This window comes from Rhinopithecus roxellana, chromosome 15 (assembly GCF_007565055.1).
Source record: "Rhinopithecus roxellana isolate Shanxi Qingling chromosome 15, ASM756505v1, whole genome shotgun sequence".
NCBI classification, from domain to species: domain Eukaryota; kingdom Metazoa; phylum Chordata; class Mammalia; order Primates; family Cercopithecidae; genus Rhinopithecus; species Rhinopithecus roxellana.
Genome location: NC_044563.1, coordinates 60,807,418 through 60,831,884, shown reverse-complemented (window position 1 = coordinate 60,831,884; position 24,467 = coordinate 60,807,418). Strand labels below are relative to the sequence as shown.

At 42.2% G+C, this 24,467-nt stretch overlaps 1 protein-coding gene across 4 annotated transcripts in view; it reads right to left on the bottom strand.

Annotated features, from left to right (window-relative positions):
* Positions 1 to 24,467, bottom strand: part of STIM1 (stromal interaction molecule 1) — a 218,053-nt gene that overhangs the window by 18,873 nt on the left and 174,713 nt on the right. For all 4 annotated transcript variants that reach the window (XM_030917547.1, XM_030917548.1, XM_010366943.2 and 1 more), the window contains 3 exons: positions 16,046 to 16,157; positions 11,575 to 11,690; positions 3,942 to 4,119 (listed from right to left, as the gene is read on the bottom strand). In XM_030917547.1, coding sequence (XP_030773407.1) covers positions 3,942 to 4,119; positions 11,575 to 11,690; positions 16,046 to 16,157 — 406 coding nt within the window. The remainder of the gene's footprint in view (positions 1 to 3,941; positions 4,120 to 11,574; positions 11,691 to 16,045; positions 16,158 to 24,467) is intronic.

The window sequence follows — 24,467 nt, the reverse complement described above, 5'->3', positions numbered from 1 at the left end:
GGGAAAGCAATTTGCAGGAAGAACTGAGGCTAGAATTCCAATCTGTGTGACTTCAAATGCCGTAATTAATACCCTTATGTAGTGGTATCTAGAAAGTTCAATAAATGTAGAATACCCTGCAAGCTAGATAAAAAGATCCAGGAAAAACCTAATGGCCGAGAAATGACTGGGGTGGTAGCAGAGGGGTGGATTAAGGAAGATGAGGAAGGAACTATTGAGCTAGACCTCTTGGATTCCTGAGCTTCTGTTCCCAGAAGCAAAAAACAAATTTATGCCAGAGGGGCTGGGCAGAGCTCAGGAGAGTCCCCTGCTGCCCCCAGGCCCTGAGTTCCTTTCCCAAGTATCTTCCTTAGTGGATAAGATCTCAAGGGCATGGGTTATAATGTAAGTCTACCCTTGCACCGTCACACACATTCCCTCAGTTCACTGACAAAACCTTCCAGCCAGCTAAACAAGCCTTCTCCCTTCCTCACTTCTTTCCTCCACACGGCTATCTATGTTAATACACTCATTCATTCATCTATTCATTCACCAAGTTCTTTCAAGTGCCTACTAAGTGCAAGCACTGTGCTAAGCCCTAAATGTATGGCAATAAATCAGAAAGCTGTCCCTGCCACTGAGGAGCTCATGATTTACTCCAACAAAGACAAGTAAACAGGTAACTGTATACAGTGTGACGAATTCTATAATAAAATTATCATATATATGATAAAATATATATATCTTTTCATTATAGAATTTAATATATATATATATATATATATATATGATGTTGGGTGCACCCAAAAGATGGAGTAATCAGCTCTGCCTGACAGGAGTCAGGGAAAGAAAGGGAGACTTGGGCTACACCCAGAACAAAGACTGAGAATTTGCTAATCCCTTTGGAAGAGAGAACGGACTTTACTGTCTGGTCTTCCTTTCTAAGTAAAAACCACCAGGTTACCAGGGAACCAGATTAGGAAGGGGAAAGGATGGTGAAGAAGAGATAAGATATATAGCTTAGACTTGAGGTATGGAAAAGAAAGGATAGACTACAGAACAAGAAGGACCCTGAGAGAACACTGATCACTGAGATAATTAAGTAGATGAAACAGATGAAACAAACAGAACTCAATCTGTAAAAAACCAAACTAAGTCCAGAGCTATCAGTGGCGGAGACCTCAAAAGGTATCGTGGAACAAGCAAGGAGGTAAGAGGAGGAAATGTTAGGCTGCAGGCTCCCGCGAATTGTAATCTGCCTACTTTGTCCCTGAAGAGAAAGGGAGTTGAAACTCCTGAAAATGAACACCAGATGGCAATACATGCATAGGTAAAGACAAACCAGAGGCGCCATTTCCTGCCATCTCCTTCCTTTGCTGAATGTCCTTCTTTATTGTACTCTTCCATGACCCAACTGTATAAAGTTACACCATTAAGGATTCACTTCTTCACTGAAATACTGTCCTCTATGAAAGCAGCCTCTTGAGAAAAGCCAATACTACAATATGACTGTCCTTTATAATAGTGAGCTCCTTTATAGTAGAATCAAGACTGATCCCCTTTCATAGTGCCAATAAGGTCTGTTAGAGATGGAGATCAATAATTATTGTTGCGTGCAGAAATGAGCAAATAAATATACAATTAAGCACTGCCCCACTCCAAGGCAACAACCTTTAGCATTGTAATTAGTCCTGGCTCTAAGCAGTTGTGTGACGATGAGCAAGTTTTGCCTGCTTTGGGAATCAAAATTCCTGCCTGCCTCAAATAATTATCTTGAAACTCAATGAAATCCTAACTGGAATGTACATGTAGAATTATAATTATTCACACAAATTATCAGGAACTCTGTAATAAAGCTCTGTAAAAGCTGGTATTGCAGGTCTGTTAATACAAGGAGGAACAAGGTGGCAGTGGGCTCTGGACACTCAGAGGAGGATATATGTGTACATGTGTGCAAGCCTATCTCTAGGGGGGAAAGGGGAGGGGTGTCTTTGTCTCTTTCTAAGTGCCGCAGTGGTCATTTAGCTCTGAAGGTCTTAGGGAGCAGGGAGTGCTGGGAGCTTAGTTTTATCCCCAAACTTGGAATGTCTCCTGCCTAGATTCTTTTGCCTTTGGAATGGAAACAGTACATGTTTTTCAAACAAATGAGGTATGGGGACTGCTCAGACAGCAGCAGTTAGCCCCTAATTGGCAAAGGGCCCAAGAACAAGGGGCCCAGCAGAGTAGCCAGGATTCAGCTCAGAGATCAGACCCCTCTTGCTCCCTAGAAGCCCAGCCCATGGAAATAAACCCAATAAGTCTGCTACCTCAGTAAAAGCAGCACCCTGGAGTGTCAAAATTCCTAGTTCACTACTTACTGATATACGACCCTGAGCAAAGCACTTACCCTCTCTGAGCCTTCATTTCCTCAACTCAAATAGTACCTACTTCAAAGGGCTATAGTGATTAAAAGCAATAATGCATTTAATTATTTAACAATACCTGGCTCACAAGAAGTCTTTTCCCCATCCCTCCAAAGAAAATAGTGTTTATCATTTAAAAATAACACAATGGCTGGGCACAGTGGCTCAGGCCTGTAATCCCAGCACTTTGGGAGGCTGAGGTAGACCTCTTGAGTCCAGAGTTCAGGAAAAGCCTGGGCAACCCAGCAAGACCCCTGTCTCTACAAAAAATCAAAAAAATTAGCCTGGCATGGTGGCATGCACCCAGCTACACAGGAGGCTGAAGCAGGAGGATCTCTTGAGCCCAGGGGGTGGAGGCTGCAGTGAGCCATGTTCATGCAATTGAACTTCAGCCTGGGCAACAGACCAAGACCCAGAGTCAAAAAAATAATAATAATAAATAGAAATAAATGAAAAGACAAGACTTCATTTCCTTTTACATGAGTTCCTGCAAAGACTTCCCAACTAGAGTACCTAGGCTTCCAGAATCATTTTCTAAAAAACAGTCCTGAATAGGCCTCTCCTCTTCTCGAAAATAAAACAACCAAAAAACCCTGATTTGACTCTCTATTGCCTTCTGCATCCTACTAACTTCCCCACATGCATCTTAAGGTCCCAGGGATCTGGCCCCACCCTATACACTCAACCTTAACACCCAGGACCTCCCTACCCATCTTTCAAGGCTACCTCCTCAGAGTCCCACATCCACTCATTCACCTCTTTGTCTTTCTAGTCATTAGCATTCTTATCCTATAAGCTGAATCTGGAACTAAGTCTGCATTAAGTGTGCTCTCACTGCTGCTTCTTGTGGGTGTGTAAGTTTTGTTTCCTCAGGAACAGTGAATTTCTTACAACTGCCGTCACAGAACTGGTTACTATATGTTAGGAAATACACAGGCTGACCGACTGACTGACGGGCACTCTCTTTTCACAGCTAAATCTTCTGCCATAGTTTTGAAGTCATATTTTATTTTAACAGAATCCCACACCATATGAGTTGGAAGTGTTCTAGGAGAGTTTAGCATTCTCCTAGGTCAATCCCTTCATATTACCAATGAGGAAATAAGTCCTGGGAGGGAAAGAGATTTATCCAAAGTCATACAGCAAGTCAGTGTTTATGAGATTTAGATTCCTTATAAGAAAGAACTAAGGACAGTAAGAAGGAAGGTTTGTGAGGTTTCTTTGGGGAACAGTTCATTATATCTATTTATATGCTAAGAGAAGCAGTGCAGAAACGGATGAAGGAAGAATGACCCCCTAACAAGCAATGGGAAGCTCAAGACCTCTGGCAGCTACACATTTCTCCTTCTGAAGCTAAGAGGCAAAAAAGAAACAAGTTTCTCCCCAGGAGGAATAACTGCCCAGGGCACTTGGAATATCAGCAACCTAAACTTGCAGTGCAGTTTTGGAAGGATGATGCAGCCTGGGCTGCCATGTTGACAAGGTCTCAGGGGCCAAGTGGCTCACACCCAGGTGGAAATAGGAGGTTCCCAGGAGCCAAAGGTAATGGCAGGGCCTTACCTTTCCTGAAGGTCATGCAGACTCTGCTCAGCTCGGTGTAACCCTTCCAAGTCCTTCATCATCTTCTTCATGTGCTCCTTGGAGTAACGGTTCTGGATATAGGCAAACCAGCAGCCGCCCACACCAATAACGATAGACACCACCAGCATGAAGTCCTTGAGGTGATTATGGCGGGTCACTGCCAAAGAGGGGAGGGCATGGTGAGTTAGGATGCCCACTGCACACTTAGCCTTGCAGACTCCACTGCACACTCTCCCACTCACCCACTGAGAAGGAATTAGTTTCTCTTCTTAGATACACAATCCCCATACACTATTATAGTACGCTCTATGTCTATCTCTCTGCTAGCCAAGGCTTTGTTTTGAAATGAGAGGCCTTACAGCAATACAGGAAGCTTATTAAATCATACTTCCTTAAGATGCAGTGAAGAGGAGAGAACTAGTGCCTTCTCAATATACCCCAGCCATCTTTGGGCTAGGATGAGCCCATATGCCCAGATGTAGTGGCTTCTGTCCTACAGGGTAAGCAATTCTAAAGTTCCACAGTAGGTAAATGGAGATGACTGGTATAAAGGATATAAAGCAATGTCACCAGAAGCCTCAGTTCTGGCTGTAGGACTGAAGTCACTGTAGAAACTAGGTCTCCTGGACTACCAGGCCATTCTTGGCACAGATCAGGGAAAGGTCCAGAAGTCTCAATCTACTGTGAACATTTCTAGGCTACTGTGAAATCCAGAAACTCTAGAACAGGATAGCATCAAGAAATTGATATTGATGAGACATTATACCTACTAGAAACTGAGGGGCAGAGCTATTTCCAGAAAACACCTGGTAGCAATTCAGTGAAGCACGAGGGCCCCAACCACCAGCTGGGGTTCAAAGAATGCCCATTGTCCAGAGCAAAATTTAAATGTTAAACAAGAAATGACACCAAAAGATAAAAAGCAAAAGCCACATCCTAAACACTTAGCTAATCAGGAGAGAGGCACTTCTGGAACTAACATTGTTCCTGGTATAACAGATCTGGGCTCTGTGCCACAGCACAAAAGACTTGAAAGGGGCACTATAAGAAGGAGACGGCTGCTCCTGCATCCTCTGTCTAGGTTGTGCTGTGGGCTCAGAGGAGCCCTGGATGTGGGAGTCAGAGAAAGAGGGAAAAAAGGGAGTTATGCCAGAGCTAATGACCCTCTGTGCACAGCAAGTTGCCCTTAGACAGTGGAGGAGGAGGTAGGACTGGCATGATCCTTGGACACAGTAAGGACGTGAGGCTGGTGGAAATCCAAAAGGACCCAGGTCGAGCCACCAAGTTAAGGGAGGGTCAAGACACCAGAAAAAGAAACCATATGATACTGATGCCCATAGTTTGACAAAAAGAGTTACCATCATAGCTGCTCACAGAAAGGCTGAGCAGCAGGACATGGGGATGAGATGGGATCAAAGACAAATTAACACATCCTATTTCCACCCAAGGGAGGGGGGTTACTAGGTCAGGGTGGTGGCCATGTCCTTCATACGTTTATTCCAGGCTCTCTGAAAGAAAACCAAGGGTCCTCTCATGGCCATCCCCTAGCCTCCAGGCAGGCTACAAGTCTAGGCATACTTAAGCCCTCACTCTCCTACCTTTCGGGTTCCAAGAGGAGCTATTTCTGCAGCACAGTGAGTTGTCTTTCTTCCTGGAACACACCTGCCTCCTCCAGAGCCACTACCAGAGCCTGGGGTATTCTTTGTCTCCCCTGTTTGTTAATGACTTTTAATCTTGGTTTCCTAGGGTTTCTCAACTTCAATATCCCCTTTATATTCTTACCAAAAGTCAAAGGTATCCTTGTTCAAACAAGACTCCACGCAACGAGTGCTTCCAATACTTCAAATACTTAAGGTGGGTATGCAGATTGAGCCTAGTTATTTCATTTGGTTTCTTATTCTACATTATCCAGTTCAATTTGCCAGAAAAGCAACCACTCCTGCTCACTGAGGACTTTCCCCTATTTTCTGAGCCAATGAAGAAGTAAGATAAGGCATAGTCTTTTCTTTTCCTATCTCCAACTGCCCCCGACCTGCAACAATTATTCTGTAGGCCTCCCTGCACTTTTCTCAATATTCCTGCTGAAAGCACAAAGGCCACACTAGCCCCTAGCCCAAAACTAAGCACGCTGTAGGCACACGTTAAAAATTAAAAATAGTAGCTACCATTTATTTAGGGGAAATTGGGGCACAGAGAACCTTAGAAATGTGTCCAAGGTCACAAAGCTACTGAGTGATAGAGCTAGTCAGCTTGATTTCAAAGCTGGAACTCTTTATTATATCTTGTTTCCTCTAACGGAAGTAGAAGATGGATAACATCTCCTAACATCTCCAAACACCCCTAACATCTGCAAACTGGTACTATTTGGAGAGCCCTAGATGGGCCTGTAAGCCCAGAGCCAACTCTGCAGAGTGAAAAAGACTGTAAAGGGCTGTGTGCTACTCTGTGGTCACATGGGGAGGACTGAGCATGCCTTCTACTGTCAGAAAATGGACCTTGAGGTGGCCCTCTGCTGAGCCAATCTGATTCCTCTTCTCTTTTCCCAAGTTCTGAGGCTGCTGTGGACAGATGGCACCTGTTCCCTCAGCATGCCCTCTTGGCTACTGCATGACAAACCTTTTATGTGAGATATGTCAAGCCTCAGACCAATAGCAGAATTTTTATTATGGCTCGGTGAGGTGGCTATAGCTCACAGCTGTACCAAGTCTAGGTTCTCTGGGGTGTTTGTGTGCTAAATGACCGATGATGAGGTCTAAGTGTCTGCTCATTCAGCCTTAAGAACTCATCCTAACTTCAGAACACAGGTCAGACCCAGTACAGGCCTCTAGGTCCTAAATGGGTGTTAAAGAATAGCACTGAAATAGGGATTTTTAGTCCATGCTCAGAGGGGAAATAAAGTCTAGAGGAGCGCAGATCAAGGGACTATTTGTAAACATCCAGCAGGCACGCCCCCACCCCTTTCAGAAGTTTCCTGGCAAAGAGCTCCTTAGTATTTTCCTCAGACTCCAGCTGGCAATTTTCAAAAGTTTCATTAGACAAGCATCAGTAGAAAAATATAAAAACAATATTTGCCATCAGGACAGCTGCTGATTTCTAAAATATTAGCTTCCAGGAGCATACCCAGTTCTATCAGAATCCTTGAATGAGAGAGCCACTAAGAACCTTTAATGACCAAACCGATTTTACAGAAAAGGAAACCCAAATCCAGGCAGAACTGAATTGCCAAAGATCACTTAATAAGGCAAGGACCAAGCACAGAAGTCCTAAAAATACAGGAGGCAGACACCAGGAAGGAACAGACCTCCTGTCTTTTATACAGAACCCTTATTAAGCAAGGAGTTCTTCCCAAAAATCATAAAATGTCACAGCTGAAAGAAACTGTAGGGAGGAATCTCATAATATAAATCATAAAACACACCTGAGAAAAGTGACCTACCCAAGGTCACACAGTGAGTGGCAATTTTGAAAAGGGACCCAGGTCATCACAGGGTTCTTTCCCAAACTTCAAAGAAGTCGTCTGAATAAAACTCCAGGAGCTACAAAAAAATCAAGCTGTACAGGCATATACCTCAGAAACACTGCAAGTTCAGTATGAGGCCACTGCAATAAAGCTAATAAAGCAATAAAGTGAGTCACACAAATTTTTTGGTTTCCCAGTGATAAAAGTTATGTTTACACTATACTATAGTCTATTAAGTGTATAATAGCATTATGTCTAAAAATACAGTGTGCGTGCCTTAATTTAAAAGTAACTTATTGCTTAAAAATTCCGACACAGACACTCAAAAGTGAGCACACGCTCTTGGAAATATGGTACCAACAGCTTGATCAACACAGGATTGCCACAAACCTTCAACTTGTAAAAAATGCAATTATCTGCAAAGTGCAATAAAGCAAAGCACAATAAAACAAGGTATGCATGTATATATTTAGTAAGACATAATTCACAGAGCCTAAAATTCTAAGTCTCTCTCTTAAAATGTGCAATTCAATGGTTGTAGTATATTCACAAGGTTGTGCAACCATTGACAAAATTAATGTTAGAATATTATCATTACCCCAAAAAGAAATGCCATATCTATTAGCAGTCACTTCCTATTTCCCACTGCCCCCACTCCCAGCCCCAGAAACCACTAATCTATTTTCTGTCTCTATGGATTTGTGTATTCTGGGCATTTTATGTAAGTGAAATCACAAAATTATATAATATGTGGCCTGTTGTGACTGGCTTCTTTTACTTGGCATGTTTTCAAGGTTCATCCACACTGTAGCATATATCAGTACTCATACCTTTTAGTGGCTAATATTCTACTGTATGTATATACCATTTATTTTTCCATTCATCAACTGACAGACACTTGAGTTGTTTCCACTTTTTGGCTATTATTCTAATTTCAACACATCCTTACCAACACTTGTTACTGTCTTTTTTATTATATCCTAGTGGGTAAAAAGTGTTACCTCATTGTGATTTTGATTTGCATTGCCCTGATAATGATGTTGAGCATTGTTTCAAGTGTATATTGGTCATTGAACTGTGGACTATATAAATATATGTTCAAATCCTTTGTCCATTTTTTGTTTGCTCGTTCGTTTTGAGAGAGAGTATCACTCTGTCACCCAGGCTGGAGTGCAGTGGTATGATCTTGGCTTACTGTAACCTCTGCCTCCCAGGTTTCAGCAATTCTCATGCCTCAGCCTCCTGAGCAGCTGGGATTACAGGCATGTGCCACCACATCCGGCTAATTTTTGCATTTTTTTAGTAGAGACGGGGTTTTGCCATGTTGGCCAGACTGTTCTCGAACTGCTGTCCTCAGGTGATCTGCCCACCTCAGCCTCCCAAAGTGCTGGGATTACTGGCATAAGCCACCGTACCTAGCAAGAATTTTTTATGTATTCTGGATAGTAGAGCCTTGTCAGAAAAATGTTTGCCAATACTTTCTCCATTTTGTGGGTTTTCTTTTCACTTTCTTGGTACATTCTTTGAAGTATAAAACTTTTTTATTTTGGTGAAGTCCAATTTATCTATTCTTTCTTTTGTTGCATATGCTCTTTAAAAAATAATTTGAGGTAAAATTCACATAATATAAAAGTAACCATTTTAAAGTAAGCAATTCAGTGGCACATAGTACATTCATGATGTTATGCAACCACCTGCTTTCCAGGTTCATCCACATTGTAACATGTATCAGAATTTCATTCCATTTATAGGTGAATAATATTCCATTGCACCACAATGTATTTATCTATTTATCTATTAATAGATATTTGGTTGTTTTATTTTTTGGCTCTTGTGGCATTTGCTGCTATGAACATGCATGTACATGTACTTGTTTGAGTACTTGTCTTCAATTCTTTGCATGTATACCTAAGTGTGGAATTGCTAGGTTCTATGGTAACTCTGTGTCTAATTTTTGAGAAACCACCAGACTATTTTACATAGTAGCAGAACCATTTTACCTTCTCATCAGCAATGTACAGGGGTTCCAATTTCTCTATACCCTTGCCAAAACTTGTTTTCCATTTTTAAAAACTATTTTTATTATAACTGTCCCAGTCAGTGTGAAGTATATTCTTAGCTTCAGTACCTGTGTTCTGCCTATCTCAGGAAGATAGTTTTCCTGCTGATCTCTGGCCTTCCTTAAGTTAAATCACATGCAGCACATGGGCTACATGCAATAAGCCTAAGAGAAAAATACCCCTGTCCTGGTATCAGTCCAACCTGCTCCACCAGGGCCCCTCTTATTGGTTCTGATATCCTGGAACCCATACCATGTCCCCAGCATTCTGGTTCCCATAGCTGATTTTTCCAGATAAAATCCTTGACTGCTTTAACCTGCAGTTTCTACTGTACCCTTTCAGACATGGTAAATCTGATTTTGATACAGATACAGCTTGATAATATATATTACAAGGTTAAGGAAGACTTTCAGGCTGCTGAAAACCTCCCCTTGCTGGGTGGTAACAGAGGAGAACCTTTGCAAAAGTAGCCTAGCTTTTATAGTTGGGTATAAGTGTTCTTGGTGTATACAAAGAGATGTGTAAGTTGTTAACAGGGAGAGTTTAATAAGGCCACTTCCACTTCTCATCTTTCAAGACTCAGCTCAAGAATTACTTTCTCCATAAAGTTTCCTGGACTCCAATAGGAAACTCCTCCCTAGTATGTGCCCCCAGTTGAACTCTGGAAAGACTTACATAATAGCTATAACACTTACTATATTTGTTGACACTTTACTATATTTGCTGACATAGTTATCTCCATTTAGATAGAAGTACTTGAGAGCAGGGATCCTGCCATTTATGCTGGTACTTAGAATGTGCTCAGTAAAGGTTAGTGAATGATGAAAGGCCACTGCTCAATACAGAGACTAGGCCTTACATAAAGAGTAGAACCAGTTACTGTGTCATTATTCAAAACCTACCAATGAAGGTGAGCAAAATGTATCCTAGAACCCTCCACTCCCCCAAAAAAAGGTGGCAAAGGAAGTGGAAACAGTAGTCTTCCCCCAGGTTGCTCTGTTTCATACTTTCAAAAAGCATAGATTCACTTGTATTGAGACATCAGCTTGCGCATTTGCCAAGCCATATTCACAGACAGGGAAATGTTATATTGCCTCTGACCTTGCCTGCCAGCTGCTTCTCTGGACTGGTTCCTGATTCAATACCTTTCTGCTGCTGGCACCCTAAATCGAGGCAAGCCATTCCCAAAGGGCAGGAAGCGGGCCCTAAGAGCCTGTTTAGTTGAAAATAGTTTTCCAAGAAATCTCACTACTTTTTGTTCCCCCTTGGTTCACTTAGAATTAGAAAAAGGATGGCAGGCTGGCTGTTCCCACAACATAGCTCTGTGGAAACTGAACAACCCAATTCTCTCAGCTAGCCCCCTTGGCTGAAGAGACCACCCTTTCTTAGGCCCAAGTGTGTCTACTGCTTCAGTGAAAACCCACTTAGTCCTCCTTGGTCATTCAATGATACAAAGATATTCACTAATCAGTTCATGCACTCTAAATGTCTACAATAACCCACTGTCATTTTATATATATATATATATATAGCTGCTGATGTGCTATTGAAATGAAATATGGAAGTAGGTAACAGCTAACAAGCTTTCAGTCCATAGGGGGTTACTTCTATCCCTGAGCACACTTTTCATATTTTAGCTTTTGTATTCTTGCTCAGGTTGTTTACTCTGCCTAGAATGTCCTATTCTGCCACCTCCATAGAATAAAGCTCTATCCACCCTTAAAGGCAGAGGTCACATGTCACCTTGTCTATAGGATACCTTCACTAGGCCTCCTCTGGGCCTCAGAAGCACTGTGTACCTCTACAGAACACTCATGTTATACCTTCAGGGCAGAATATGATTCATTCCAGGTCTTCCTACAAGGTCCAGCACAGCACTGGCACAATGCAGATATTTCCTTAAAGTATTTAATGAATGCATGTTGCTATATATCTGGACTAAAATGTAAGACTCTTTCTCACTTAATACCAGTGGAAAGAGTATAGATGCTATCTTGCAGGTGTGCCTAGCAGACCCAGAGCCTTAGCCTATCCACTACAACAGCTTTGGTTTCCATGGCACAGCAGTAGCCCTTCTCAACACAAGACTCACAGAGAGGAGGCCCGAAGAGCACTGTATCCAGGGCCTTCAACTGCAGCTTCTGCCGATGACTCCGGTCTGTCATCTTCAGCACAGTCCCTGTCATGGTGGTGTTGGTGACAGCTAGCCTGTTGAGGCAAAGAGTAGCAGATCAGTTCGCTGCCAGTAAAGCCAGGAAGGATCCTGGTAGGATTACCCGCCTCCTCCAGGAACACTTCTAGCTCTTGGTGATCACTCCCCTCTGCACTCTAGAACACAGAGGCTATACCAGTTGGTCTCAACAGAGTGTATGGAGGGACACATAACATTTACCAAGAACTTGTTCAGCCCTCTCCCCATATCCACCAACTTCTAAGCACCCTATCCTCTAAGGATTACCTGTCTGTAACCATTCCCACACCCAACTAAATTTTCTGTTGTGCTTCTCCTTCCAGGGTTTATCTTCTATATTGTCCCCACCTCCCACCACTTATAAATGCATTTCCTGTGCAGCCCAGGTCAAACTGTCATGTCATATGACCCAGTGATTCCGGGACTTATGAATTATCCTAAACTCACTGTCATTATATATAAACCTGCTGATGTGCTATTGAAATGAAATACAGAAAAGGAAAAAAACTTTTTAATTAATCACTGGTGACAAAAATGGAATTAGTCCCGTTAGCTTGTATCTGAGTCACTGCAATACAAGTTACCTCCAATAAAATTACTGTAATTTTTTATGACCTCCACCCATACTGTCAGTGATAACTATAATAAGAGAAAGTCTGTAAACAAGAAAATGACCTAGGAAAAATGGAACTTTGTTTCTCTTCTGCTGGAACACAGTGGATATAAAAGGAGAGGGGTAAAGGATATGAAAGGTTGAAAACCACTGGTCTAGGTCCCACAAGTAAGCACTTAATTCTATACTACTACCATCAGAGTGAACAGGCAACCTACAGAATGGGAGAAAATTTTTGCAACCTACTCATCTGACAAAGGGCTAATATCCAGAATCTACAAAGAACTCAAACAAATATACGAGAAAAAAACAAACAACCCCATCAAAAAGTGGGGAAAGGATATGAACAGACATTTCTCAAAAGAAGATATTCATACAGCCAACAGACACATGAAAAAATGCTCATCATCACTCGCCATCAGAGAAATGCAAATCAAAACCACAATGAGATACCATCTCACACCAGTTAGAATGGCAATCATTAAAAAGTCAGGAAACAACAGGTGTTGGAGAGGATGTGGAGAAATAGGAACACTTTTACACTGTTGGTGGGATTGTAAACTAGTTCAACCAGTATGGAAAACAGTATGGCAATTCCTCAAGGATCTAGAACTAGATGTACCATATGACCCAGCCATCCCACTACTGGGTATATACCCAAAGGACTATAAATTATTCTACTACAAAGACACATGTACACGTATGTTTATTGCGGCACTATTCACAATAGCAAAGACTTGGAATCAACCCAAATGTCCATCTGTGACAGACTGGATTAAGAAAATGTGGCATATATACACCATGGAATACTATGCAGCCATAAAAAAGGATGAGTTTGCGTCCTTTGTAGGGACATGGATGCAGCCGGAAACCATCATTCTTAGCAAACTATCACAAGAACAGAAAACCAAACACCGCATGTTCTCACTCATAGGTGGGAACTGAACAATGAGATCACTTGGACTCGGGAAGGGGAACATCACGCACTGGGGCCTATCATGGGGAGGGGGGAGGGGGGAGGAGGGAGGGATTGCATTGGGGAGTTATACATGATATAAATGATGAATTGATGGGTGCTGACGAGTTGATGGGTGCAGCACACCAACATGGCATAAGTATACATATGTAACAAACCTGCACGTTATGCACATGTACCCTAGAACTTAAAGTATAATAAAAAAAAAAAAAAAAAGAAAAAAGAAAAAGAAAAAAAAAAAATTCTATACTACTCTATAAGGTTTGTGCTCTTTTCTGATGCATAGCTTTATTTCCCCAGCTAGAAAAGAAGCTTCTGACAGCACAGTGTGATTATACTTCTGTCGGAGCATGCAGGAACAGCTACTTCCTTCTCTGGCCTTGGAAAGCAATCAAGCCCACCAACAAGAGAGGCAGTGAGGCACTGTGATGGGGAGTGGGAGTGGTCAGGAGATCTGTCTTCTCATTTCAGCTCCACTAGTGACTCACTTGTCTGATCATAAGTTGCTTTCTTCCTCCACCAGGACCTCAGTTTCCTACTGTGTAAACTTATATAAAATCAGATGCTTCCTACAAGCCTGGGAGTTCTTGGGGTTCCTCTTTAAAACACTTCTGCCAGATGTGCTGCAGTTTGTCTGACTAATGAGAATAAACATTGTCATCTTTTCTACAGTCTATTTCTCAAAGACACCTATGAACTGGAAAGCTATCTATTTGTAAGCAATGAAAGAAATGAGAAAGGAGGCAACATTGACTAAGCAACTACTGTGTGTCTGATACTTTACATACAATAACTCATTCAGTCCTCACAACAACCTTAAGAACTCAGTTCCATTATTAGTGCCACTTTCTAGATAAGAAAACAGAGACTTAGAGTTGAGTAACTTGCCCAAAGTCACAAACAAGTAAGTGGCAAAGCCAGAGAATGAACCCAAATCTGCTAGATTATTCTCATTATACCATGTGAGCTAGTGATGGGCCTAGAACCACCCTCACTCCACCCCAAGCACTGAAGGCCCCATGCTTCCTGCCTATCACTAAGGTGCCACAGCTTGGCATCCCTTACATCTGTGCCCAGCCTGGCTGGACCTGGTCTTGGCTCTAATTCTAGCCACAAAAAAGCTAAGTGAACCGATGACCTGAGAACTGACTTCTTACTCTATGCTTTGCAGTTTTAATCCAAGCCAAAGATATCCCCCATGAGGAAAATGGTCTGGGGATCCACAAGGCAATATTGCTATTTCTATGGGTAGCAAGAAAGAAACCTAAATCCTGGATCTTAGTGGCCAATCATCTACTTCTCCATTAAACATGGAGTTCCTCAAGTCAGGGGTCAGGTCTAATGCATCTCTTTGTCCTCTGGGCCCACCAAAGAGCATGGCACATGGTAGGTGCTTAGTGAAGTTTTGTAAAATAGAACTAAACTGAATATTGAAAGGAGACCTATCTTTAACCACATGGCACAAGAGGAAGAGGAAGTGAAAAAAAGCAAGGCATTTAGAACAAGACAGACCTGGGTTCAAATCCCAGCTCTGCCACTTACCAGCTTGGATAAATTATAAAATATTTGAGATTCAGTTTGCTCACCCAAAAGTTGGGATACTCTTCCTCCCAGAGTTGTGAGAATCAACTGAAATAATAGGTAGGAAAGCACTCTATAAAGGGAGGTACAAACATTAAGATTATTACTCTCTCTAGAGTAGGGAGAAGCTATGAAGAAGAGGCTGCAGGCAGCAGAGGAGGGAACAGCCAGCTCAGCTAGGCCTGGACAGCAGTGCTCGGTAGCTCTGCGGCTGGAGACTGCAAAGTGTGGGCATTCCAACAGCTTCACCTTCCCCTTTCCCCTTTGCTGAAGCTGAAAATCAGATGCACCTACATAATGACAGATTTTACACAATCAGCACTTACCAGATAGTAAGCCCTTTGAGGGCAAGGGCAGGTTGTTGTCATCTTTATCCCCAGCACCCAGCACAAGTGCTTGGCACAGAGCAGGTACCCAGTAAATATTTGTTGGATGAATAAGTAAATGGATTAATGACTGAATGACATATGGCACTAGTTTGACATTATAAGAAGTCCAAGCAGTACTCCATTCCTCCCCATTCCCAGCCCAAGCCCTAACATATTGAGTGTGTAAAGGAGGCAAAGAGTTATGAAACAACAGCTGTTGGAGTCATCCCAGAGATGAGGCTGGGGCCAATGGCAATCAACCTCTCCTCTGTACCATTTTTATTATAAATAAGCTGCATATGGATAACCCAGGGAAGGCTAAAAGAGCCCTGAGGCTCCCAGGTGATAAAAAAGGGAGCTGCTCGGAGCATGGGAAAAAAAAAAAAAAAAGAAACACCAACAGGGTTTGATGTATACCAAGATTCAAATCTCAGTTTTGCCCCTAACTAGTCATGTTTGTGACCTTGGAAAAGTTACTTAACCAGTTTCATCATCTATATACAATAATACCCACCTTACAGGACTGATGTAAGAATTAAATGAGATACTGTATACAGTGTTGAGTAGAATGTCTGGCATGTCCTAAGCACTCAGTAAACGGCAGCTATTAGCACTATTCCCAGGACTGACAGGAATATTAAAGAAGAGAGTGGATGCAAAGTGCCCATCATACTTTATAGCAAGTGCACAACAGATGTGAGAAGACGCAAGATCTACAGACGCTGCCCTGAAAAGAGTAGAACCTCACTTAACTGGCCAGAGCAATCTGAAAGCAAGCCCACTCCAGCCCACTCCCCATACCCTCAAGAGAGAAAAACCCAGTCCCCTCCTGACCTTGGCATGGCATGGCCACTGAGCTGCAGCTTCCGGAAGGTCTCCTCATACTGAGGCAGCTCCACATATGTGATCAGCCACTGTACCACCTCATCCACAGTCCAATTGTATACTGTGAAAAGAGACAAGCAAAGTCATGACTCTAGAATGCCAAGCACTGCTTGCATTTATTGTCATATTGACCTTAATATTTACCACATTTGTGTGTGTTTAATATCTCTCTGTCCCATAAAATACTAACTATGAAAGGAGTATGCACTGTGAGTTTATTTATATGAAATCCTAGAAAAGACAAATCTATAGTGATAGAATGCAGATAAACGGTTAGCTGGAGCCACAAAGGGAGCTCCAGGGAAAATTCATAAATGCAATTTTATAAGGTGATGGATATATTCTATATTTTGAATGTGGTGGTTGTTACACAAATGATAACACCTGTCAAAATGCATCAAACTGTACATTTAAAATAGGTGTATCTTCTTTTATGTAAATTATAACTCAATAAATTTGATTTTGGTATATTTTTAAACTGTTGTGACCAGGGTTGAGAATCAACTATCCATCCATTCATCTATCCAGCTATTCAACTGAGCATTCATAAGTGGACTAGTTAGTGCCAAGCCTGGAGGAAGTTAGTTCCCAAGCCAGTGGAAGAGATCAAAAGCTAAACAGCATGAGTGAAGCACAGATTCTGATAAAGAAAAATACATAGAGCACAGAGAAGAAAGGAAATAACTGCCTAGGGGATCAGGTACAGCCTCAGAGAAGATGATGTATTGCAACATAAAGGATTAGTAGAAGCTTATCTGAAATATTTCATGAGTGTGGGGGGAGGAAGGCACTCAATACAGAATGAGGACAGGTGCAAAAGAAAAGATGTGAAATTTGATGTGCGTGAAACAGCAGTCCCCAACCTTTTAGGCATGAGGGACTGGTTTCATGGAAGATGATTTTTCCACAGACCTGGGCAGCGAGATGGTTTCAGGATGAAACTGTTCCACCTAGATCATCAGACATTAATTAGATTCTCATAAGAAGCACATAACCTAGATCCCTCACATGTGCAGTTCACAATAGGGTTCGCACTCCTATGAGGATCTAATGCCACTGCTGATCTGACAAAAGGTGGAGTTCAGGCAGTAATGCTCCCTCACCTACCACTCAACTCCTGCTGTGCAGCCCAGTCTCTAACGGGCCATGGACTGATACGGATCCGTGGTCCAGGGGTTGGAGACCCCTGGTCTAGAATATAGAATATATGGCAGGTAGTAGCAGAAGAAAGTTGAAGCCATGTCACAAAGGGTCTTGACTACCATGCTAAGATAGCTACTAGTATTGTCCTGGGATAAGCCTAACTCAGGTTGCTCTGGCCAGTTAGGTGAGGCCCAACCCTTTTCAAGACAGAATCTATAGACCTCTCCTCCTCTCACATCTATTGTGTGCTTAGTATAGAGCACACTGGGCACTTTATAGCCATTCTCTTACTTGATGCTATTCAAGAGTTGCACTGTCCAAGCAGTAGTAGCCAGCAGCCACAGTGGATATTTAAATTTAAATTTATTAAAATTAAATAAATTAAGAATTCAGTTCCTCAATGGCACTAGCCACGCTTCAAGTGCCCAATAGCTAGATGTGGCTAATGGCTACCATATTGGACAGCATAAACTATCAAACATTTCCATCACTGTAGAAAGTTCTATTAGACAGCACTGGTAAAGATAATTTAATATAGGCTGGGAGCGGTAGCTCACGCCTGTAATCCCAGCACTTTGAGAGGCCAAGGTGGGAGATCGCTTGAACTCTAGAATTCAAGACCAGCCTGGGCAATACAGTGTGACCCTATCTCTATTAAAATTTTTTTTTTAATTAGCCAGGTGTGGTGGTGCACACCTAGAGTCCCAGCTACTCAGGAGGCTGAGGTGGGAGGATCACTTGAGCCTGGGAGATTGAGGCTGCAGTGAGCCATGATCATGCCACTGCACTCTAGCCTGGGTGACAGAGTGAGACTGTTGCAAAACAAATTTAAAAAAGATAATTTATGGCCAGGCAGTGGTTCACAACTGTAATCCCAGCACTTTGGGAGGCCAAGGCAGGTGGATCATCTGAGCTCAACATGGCGAAACCTCATCTCTATTAAAAATATAAAAATCAGCCAGGCGTGGTGGCGCATGCCTGTAGTCCCAGCTACTCGGGAGGCTGAGGCAGGAAAATCGCTTGAACTTGGGAAGCAGAGGTTGCAGTGAGCCGAGATCGCGTCACTGCACTTCAGCCTGAGTGACAGAGCAAGACTCCATCTCAAAAAAAAAAAGGTAATTTACTATTGAAGTGTTTTGATTCTATATTTATATTTTGGAAATAAGCTAAAAGTAAAGAACACAAGTATATTCTGGATCATCTAGATATGTAAGAATAGAGGCTGTCAACTTCAGTGCTCAGGTTGCATTTGTGTTTATAAGTGTGTTGATGCAAAATAGTTATTACAATGACACAGTTCACCTTTAAACAATGCAGGTTTTAACTGCCTGGGTCCATTTATACATGAATTTTATACATGGATTTTTTTTCAATAAAAGGTATACTGAGTGTGCCTGCTTCTCCTGCCTCCCTTCCTACCTTCTCTATCTTTTCTGCCTCTGCCACCCCTGAGACAGCAAAACTAACCTCTCTTCTTCGTCTTCCTCCTCAGCCCACTCAATGTGAAGATGAGGATGAAAACCTTTATGATGATCCACTTCCACTTAATAAACAGTAAATATATTTTCTCTTCCTTATGATTATCTTAATAACATTTCCTTTTCTCTTACTTTATTGTAAGAATACAGTATATAACGCATATAACATAAAATATGTGCTAATAGGCTGTTTATGTTATTGGTAAGGCTCTGGTCAACAGTAGGCTATTAATAGTTCAATTTTGAGGGAGTCAAAAGTTATACGTGGATTTCTGACTATATGGGGGAAAAGGGACAGTCAGCACCCCTAAGCCCTGTGTTGTTAAGGCTCAACTGTATTTCCCTGGAATTTTAGGACATAATGTACTTCATAACAATAAAATATCTCAAATTTAAATATTTTAATACAAAAGAACCCAGAGTTCAAACTGATGTTTTTACACAAAATATACATTCATAATTGCAATTCAAATTTTTAAGACAAATATTACCCACTAAAAGATATAAACCACCAAGAACTGTCCCAATTGGTGCATCCCCAGAGAGACTAATGTAGTATTACAGGATCACCTATTATGATCTATCTGATAGCACTATAATGAATACGGGTCACTTTTGCCACCAAGCATCCACTTCCCTTTTTGGTGACAACAGTATTCTGAATTTGTATTAACAGAATCACTCCTCCCTTGCTCTCAGCTAATATGCTTCAGGTAAAGCTAAATCAACCTCTAAAAATAGAGCATGTAACCCAAGCTAAACCAATCAATACCTTCCATCTTTCTGCCCATAGTGCTTAGTTCAGGGATGAGTACATAATTCAAGTCAAGGCTGAAGAAACTGAATTCTAAAATTTTTGTTTGGCCCATAGGGGATATGCTTGCTCTTCTACTATACTGGTGTCTGGGATAAAATGATCCTGCACTATAATGTTAATGACAACAATCATAATAATAACAGTAATAGAAGCCATCTCTTACATAGCGCTTACTCTATGAGAGTATTGTTCTAAGTACCTCACATATATTAACTCACTAATCTTCATCATTCTCATATGAAGTAGATATCCCATTTTATCCCCATTTTAAGGATGAAGAAACTAAAGCACAGAAAGGTTATATAACTTTCCCAAAGTTACCCAGCTAGGAATTGGGAAAGCCAAGATTTGGTCTAAGGCAGTCTGGCTCCATCATTCATGTTCTAAGCATGTATGTGTGTGTGTGTGTGTTTGGGGGGAGGTTGTATGATGCTGCTGGAAGCCTTCATACAGAGGAAAAGCTGAGTCAAGATCCAGATGACAGGTCAGGCACAGTGACTCACGCCTGTAATCCCAGCACTTTGGGAGACTGAGGCGGGAGGATCACTTGAGCTCAGGGGTTTGAGATCAGCCTGGGCAACACAGAGAGACCACATATCTACAAAAAATTAAAAAAAATAAATTAGCCAGGTGTGGTGATGCGAGTCTGTGGTCTCAGCTATTCAGGAGGCTGAGGTGGGAGGATGGCTTGAGCCTGGAAGGTCAAGGTTGCAATAAGCCGCGATCATGCCATTGCACTCCAGCTTGGGCGACAGAGTGAGTGAGATCCTGTCTCAAAAAAAAAAGAAAAAGAAAAAAAAAATCCAGCTGATATAATTTAAGCCCTGAGTCAGATCATGCCTGTAGAAATCCCTATTCATAGATATTTCAGTTTTCTGCAACAAGTACATTTTCCCTTTTGCTTATATCAGATTGAAAGGATTTTCTGTCATAACAGGAACCAACTCTAACTGAAACAACTGAGTGGTCATTTGCAACATGGCAAATTTCATCATCACCATACGTGGAGCACTAGATCTACTGATTCCTCAATATTATAATGTGATGTTTTTAATGAATAATCATAAAAAGTAGCCTTTTAAAATAAGTTTTAGGCCGGGTATGGTGGCTCATGCCTGTAATCCCAGCACTTTGGGAGGTCGAGGTGGGTGGATCACCTGAGGTCAGGAGTTCGAGACCAGCCTGACCAACATGGTGAAACCCCACCTCTACTAAAAGTACAAAAATTGACTGAGCGTGGTGGCGGGCACCTATAATCCCAGCTACTCAGGAGGCTGAGGTAGGAGAATTGCTTGAACTCAGGAGGTGGAGGTTGCAGTGAGCCGAGATCATGCCATTGCACTCCAGCATGGGCAACAGAATGAGACTCTGTCTCAAAAAATAATAATAATAACAATAATAATAATAATTTTTATATCTGTATTGTGTTTAAACATACAGAAAGCAAATTTATCTCTATACTTTGTTAAAAGTCAATTATGAAGGAATAGAAGTGACTTAATACAAAATACACAAGGAATACGTTCCAGCCCAGTGAAGGTCAAATGAGATCATGAATCAAAGTTTCATGTAGCTTAAATAAAGAAAAGTGGTGGGAGAAATGAGTCATCACATGGTACCCAGCAATACAGACATGCTGAACTTAGAAGAGCCTGGAAGCAACCGATTTTCAGCCAAAAAGCATAATTTTATTGGATCTGAAGTTTATTTTTACTTAAAGTATAAATCTGTTTTTGTTTACATTTATATACAAATTTTACACAGTGACTTAAACTTTGTTTTATGTTTGTATATACTTAAATAACATTATAATAAAAAATAATTTAAGTCAGCACTGCAGGTCCAAGATGAATTATTTACCTTAAAAGGAATTTGTACATTCTTCAAGTTTGAAAACTGCTGTAAGCAGCAAGAAGCCAAAAAAGTTTTGAAGTTGAATGATATGCTGAGATTCATCACTGTCCTCTCGTAAGATCCGTATCTTTTTTCTTTGAAGAGACAGGTCTTGGTCAGGGGCAGTGGCTCAACACCTGTAATCCCAACACTTTGGGAGGCCGAGGTTGGCCGATGATGAGGTCAGGAGATAGAGACCATCCTGGCCAACATCCTGGCCCATCTCTATTAAAAATACAAAAAAATTAGCTGGGCATGGTGGTACGCACCTGTAGTCCCAGCTACTTGGGAGGCTGAGGTAGGAGAATCGCTTGAACCCAGGAGGTGGAGGTTGCAGTGAGCCGGGATCACACCATCACACTCCAGCCTGGGTGACAGAGTGAGACTCCATCTCAAAAAAAAAAAAAAAGAGAGAGAGACAGGTCTTGCTCTGCCACCCAGGCTTGAGTGCAGTGGCATGGTCACAACTCACTGCAGCCTTGAACTCCTGGCCTCAAGAGATCCTCCTGCCTCAGCCTCCTCAGTAGCTAAGACTACAGGCATGTACTACTACCATGCCAGGCTAACTCTTTTTTTGTTTTTGTTTTTGTCTTTGTCTTTGTTTTGTTTTGTTTTGTTTGAAAAAGAGTCTTGCTCTGTCACCTAGGCTGGAGTGCAGTGGCGTGATCTCAGCTCACTGTAGCCTCTGCCTCCCAGGTTCATGTGATTCTCCTGCCTCAGCCTCTGGAGTAGCTGGAATTACAGACACATGCCACCACACCCAGCTAATTTCTGTATTTTCAGTACAGATAGGGTTTCACCATGTTGTCCAGGTTGGTCTCAGACTCCTGGCCTCAAGCGATCCTCCCACCTCGGCCTCACAAAGTGCTGGGATTACAGATGTGAGCCACTGTGCCTGGTCAAATTCTTTTACTTGTTGTAAAGATGGGGGTCTCCCTGTGTTGCCCAGGCTGGTCTAGAACTCCTGGCCTCTGGCAATCCTCCAGCCTCAGCCTCCCAAAGTGATAAGATTATAGGCATGAGCCACCAGACCTGGTCTAATTTCCCTTTAATAGGCAGAAAACATTGAAGGCATGGAATATGTCCTATTCATTTTTGCTCATCCATTGTTTCTGAACTAAGAGCTTCATATACAGTGGCATCAATAAGAACTACTCTAAATGAGAGGTTCCAAACATGATTTGATGTGGGCCTCAAAACAACAACAAAATCTCCTTAGAAAAATATACAGCTCACATGGATAAGTAACTTCTGAAATGCTTGTCAAAAAACAGGCATTTGGTCAGACACGCTGGCTCATGCCTATAATCCCAGCACTTTGGGAGGCTGAGGCAGGAGGATCACTTGAGGCCAGGAATTTGAGATGAACCTAAGCAACACAGCAAGACCCCAACTCTACAAAAGAAAAATAACAAAATTAGCCAGGCATAATGGCATATGCCTCTAGTCCCAGCTACTTAGGAGGCTGAAGTGGGAGGATAACTTGAGCCCAGGAGTTCAAGGTTGCAGTGAGCCATGACTGCACCACTGCACTCCAGCCTGGGCAGCAGAACGAGACCCTGTCTCAAAAACAAACAAAACAAAACAAAACAAACAAAATCAGACATTCCTCTCAGCCCAGCATGTGATGCAAAGCAGATAATGAGGAAGACAACCTGAATAAAATAAAGTTCAAGGCAAAAATGCTCCAATTTCTTGATGTCCTCAAGAAGATGCTGGAGTTCAGAAGGAAAGCTCTGAAGCTGAGTGCCTTTGGGGGAAGATGAGACTATTTGCAGAGGCATGGCAGGTGAGAAGGGAAAGGTGGCAGGGGAAAGAAATGAGGCACAGTGTGTCCAGGAATGCATCCTAGAAGACAAGATACTAGAAGCTTAAGTGAAGGGTGCTTAGTCAGTGCTTGGTTAAATTTCTAATTCCCAGACTAGAATATGTTGGAAGAAAAAGATAAATTAATTTCCAAGACATACTATTGAGAAAAGAAGGATGACAGAGCTGGGATTAAATTAGTGTTGAGGGGTGGTGCATGCCTGTGATCCCAACTATTTGGGAGGCTAAGGCACGAGAATCACTTGAACCCAGGAGGCAGAGGCTGCAGTGAGCTAAGACCGTGCCACTGCACTCCAGCCTGGCGACAGACTGAGGTTGTCTCAAAAAAAAAAAAAAGAAAGGTAGCTCACACCTGTAATCCCGGTACTTTGGGAGGCCGAGGTGGGTGGATCACTTTGAGGTCAGGAGAGTTTGAGACCACCCTGGCCAACATGGTGAAACCCTGTCTCTACTAAAAATACAAAAATTAGCCAGGCATGGTGTCACATGCCTGTAATCCCAGCTACTTGGGAGGCTGAGGTGGAAGGATCACTTGAACCCAAGAGGTGGAGGTTGCAGTGAGCTGAGATCTCACCACTGCACTCCAGCCTGGGCAACAGAGCAAAACTCCGCCTCAAAAACAAAAAAAGGTGTTGAGGGATGGACTTGGTGGCTCATGCCTATAATCCCAGCACATAGGGAGGTTGAGACAGGTAGATCGCTTGAGCCCAGGAATTCAAGGCCAACCTGGGAAACAAGACAAAACCCATCTCTAAAAAAAATACCAAAAAATTAGGCAGGTGTGGTAGTACATGCTATATATAGTCCTAGCTACTCAGGAGGCTGAGGTGAGAGGATCACTTAAGCCTGGAAGACAAAGGTTGCAGTGAGCCGAGATTGCAACACTGTACTCCAGCCTGGGTGACAGAGCAAGACCTTGACTCAAAAAAAAAAAAAAAAAAAGCTGAGGGAAGTTAAATGGACTAGAATGTATTACTCCTGAAAATGAATATATATCCTAATGCATTGCAGATGTTATCATTTACTATGGTCTGGAGTGTCAGGTAATGAAGGCATAAGAGAGTGATACACAGATATGAGGCAGACAGACAAGTGCTAGCCTGTAAAGTGCAGAGAACAACATACTCCTGCCACTGCTGCCAAGGGAACTCGACCTCATCCAGCACAAAGGGGCCTTTCTGCCTAGAGTATAGTGGAAAGAAGGCTACTTTTT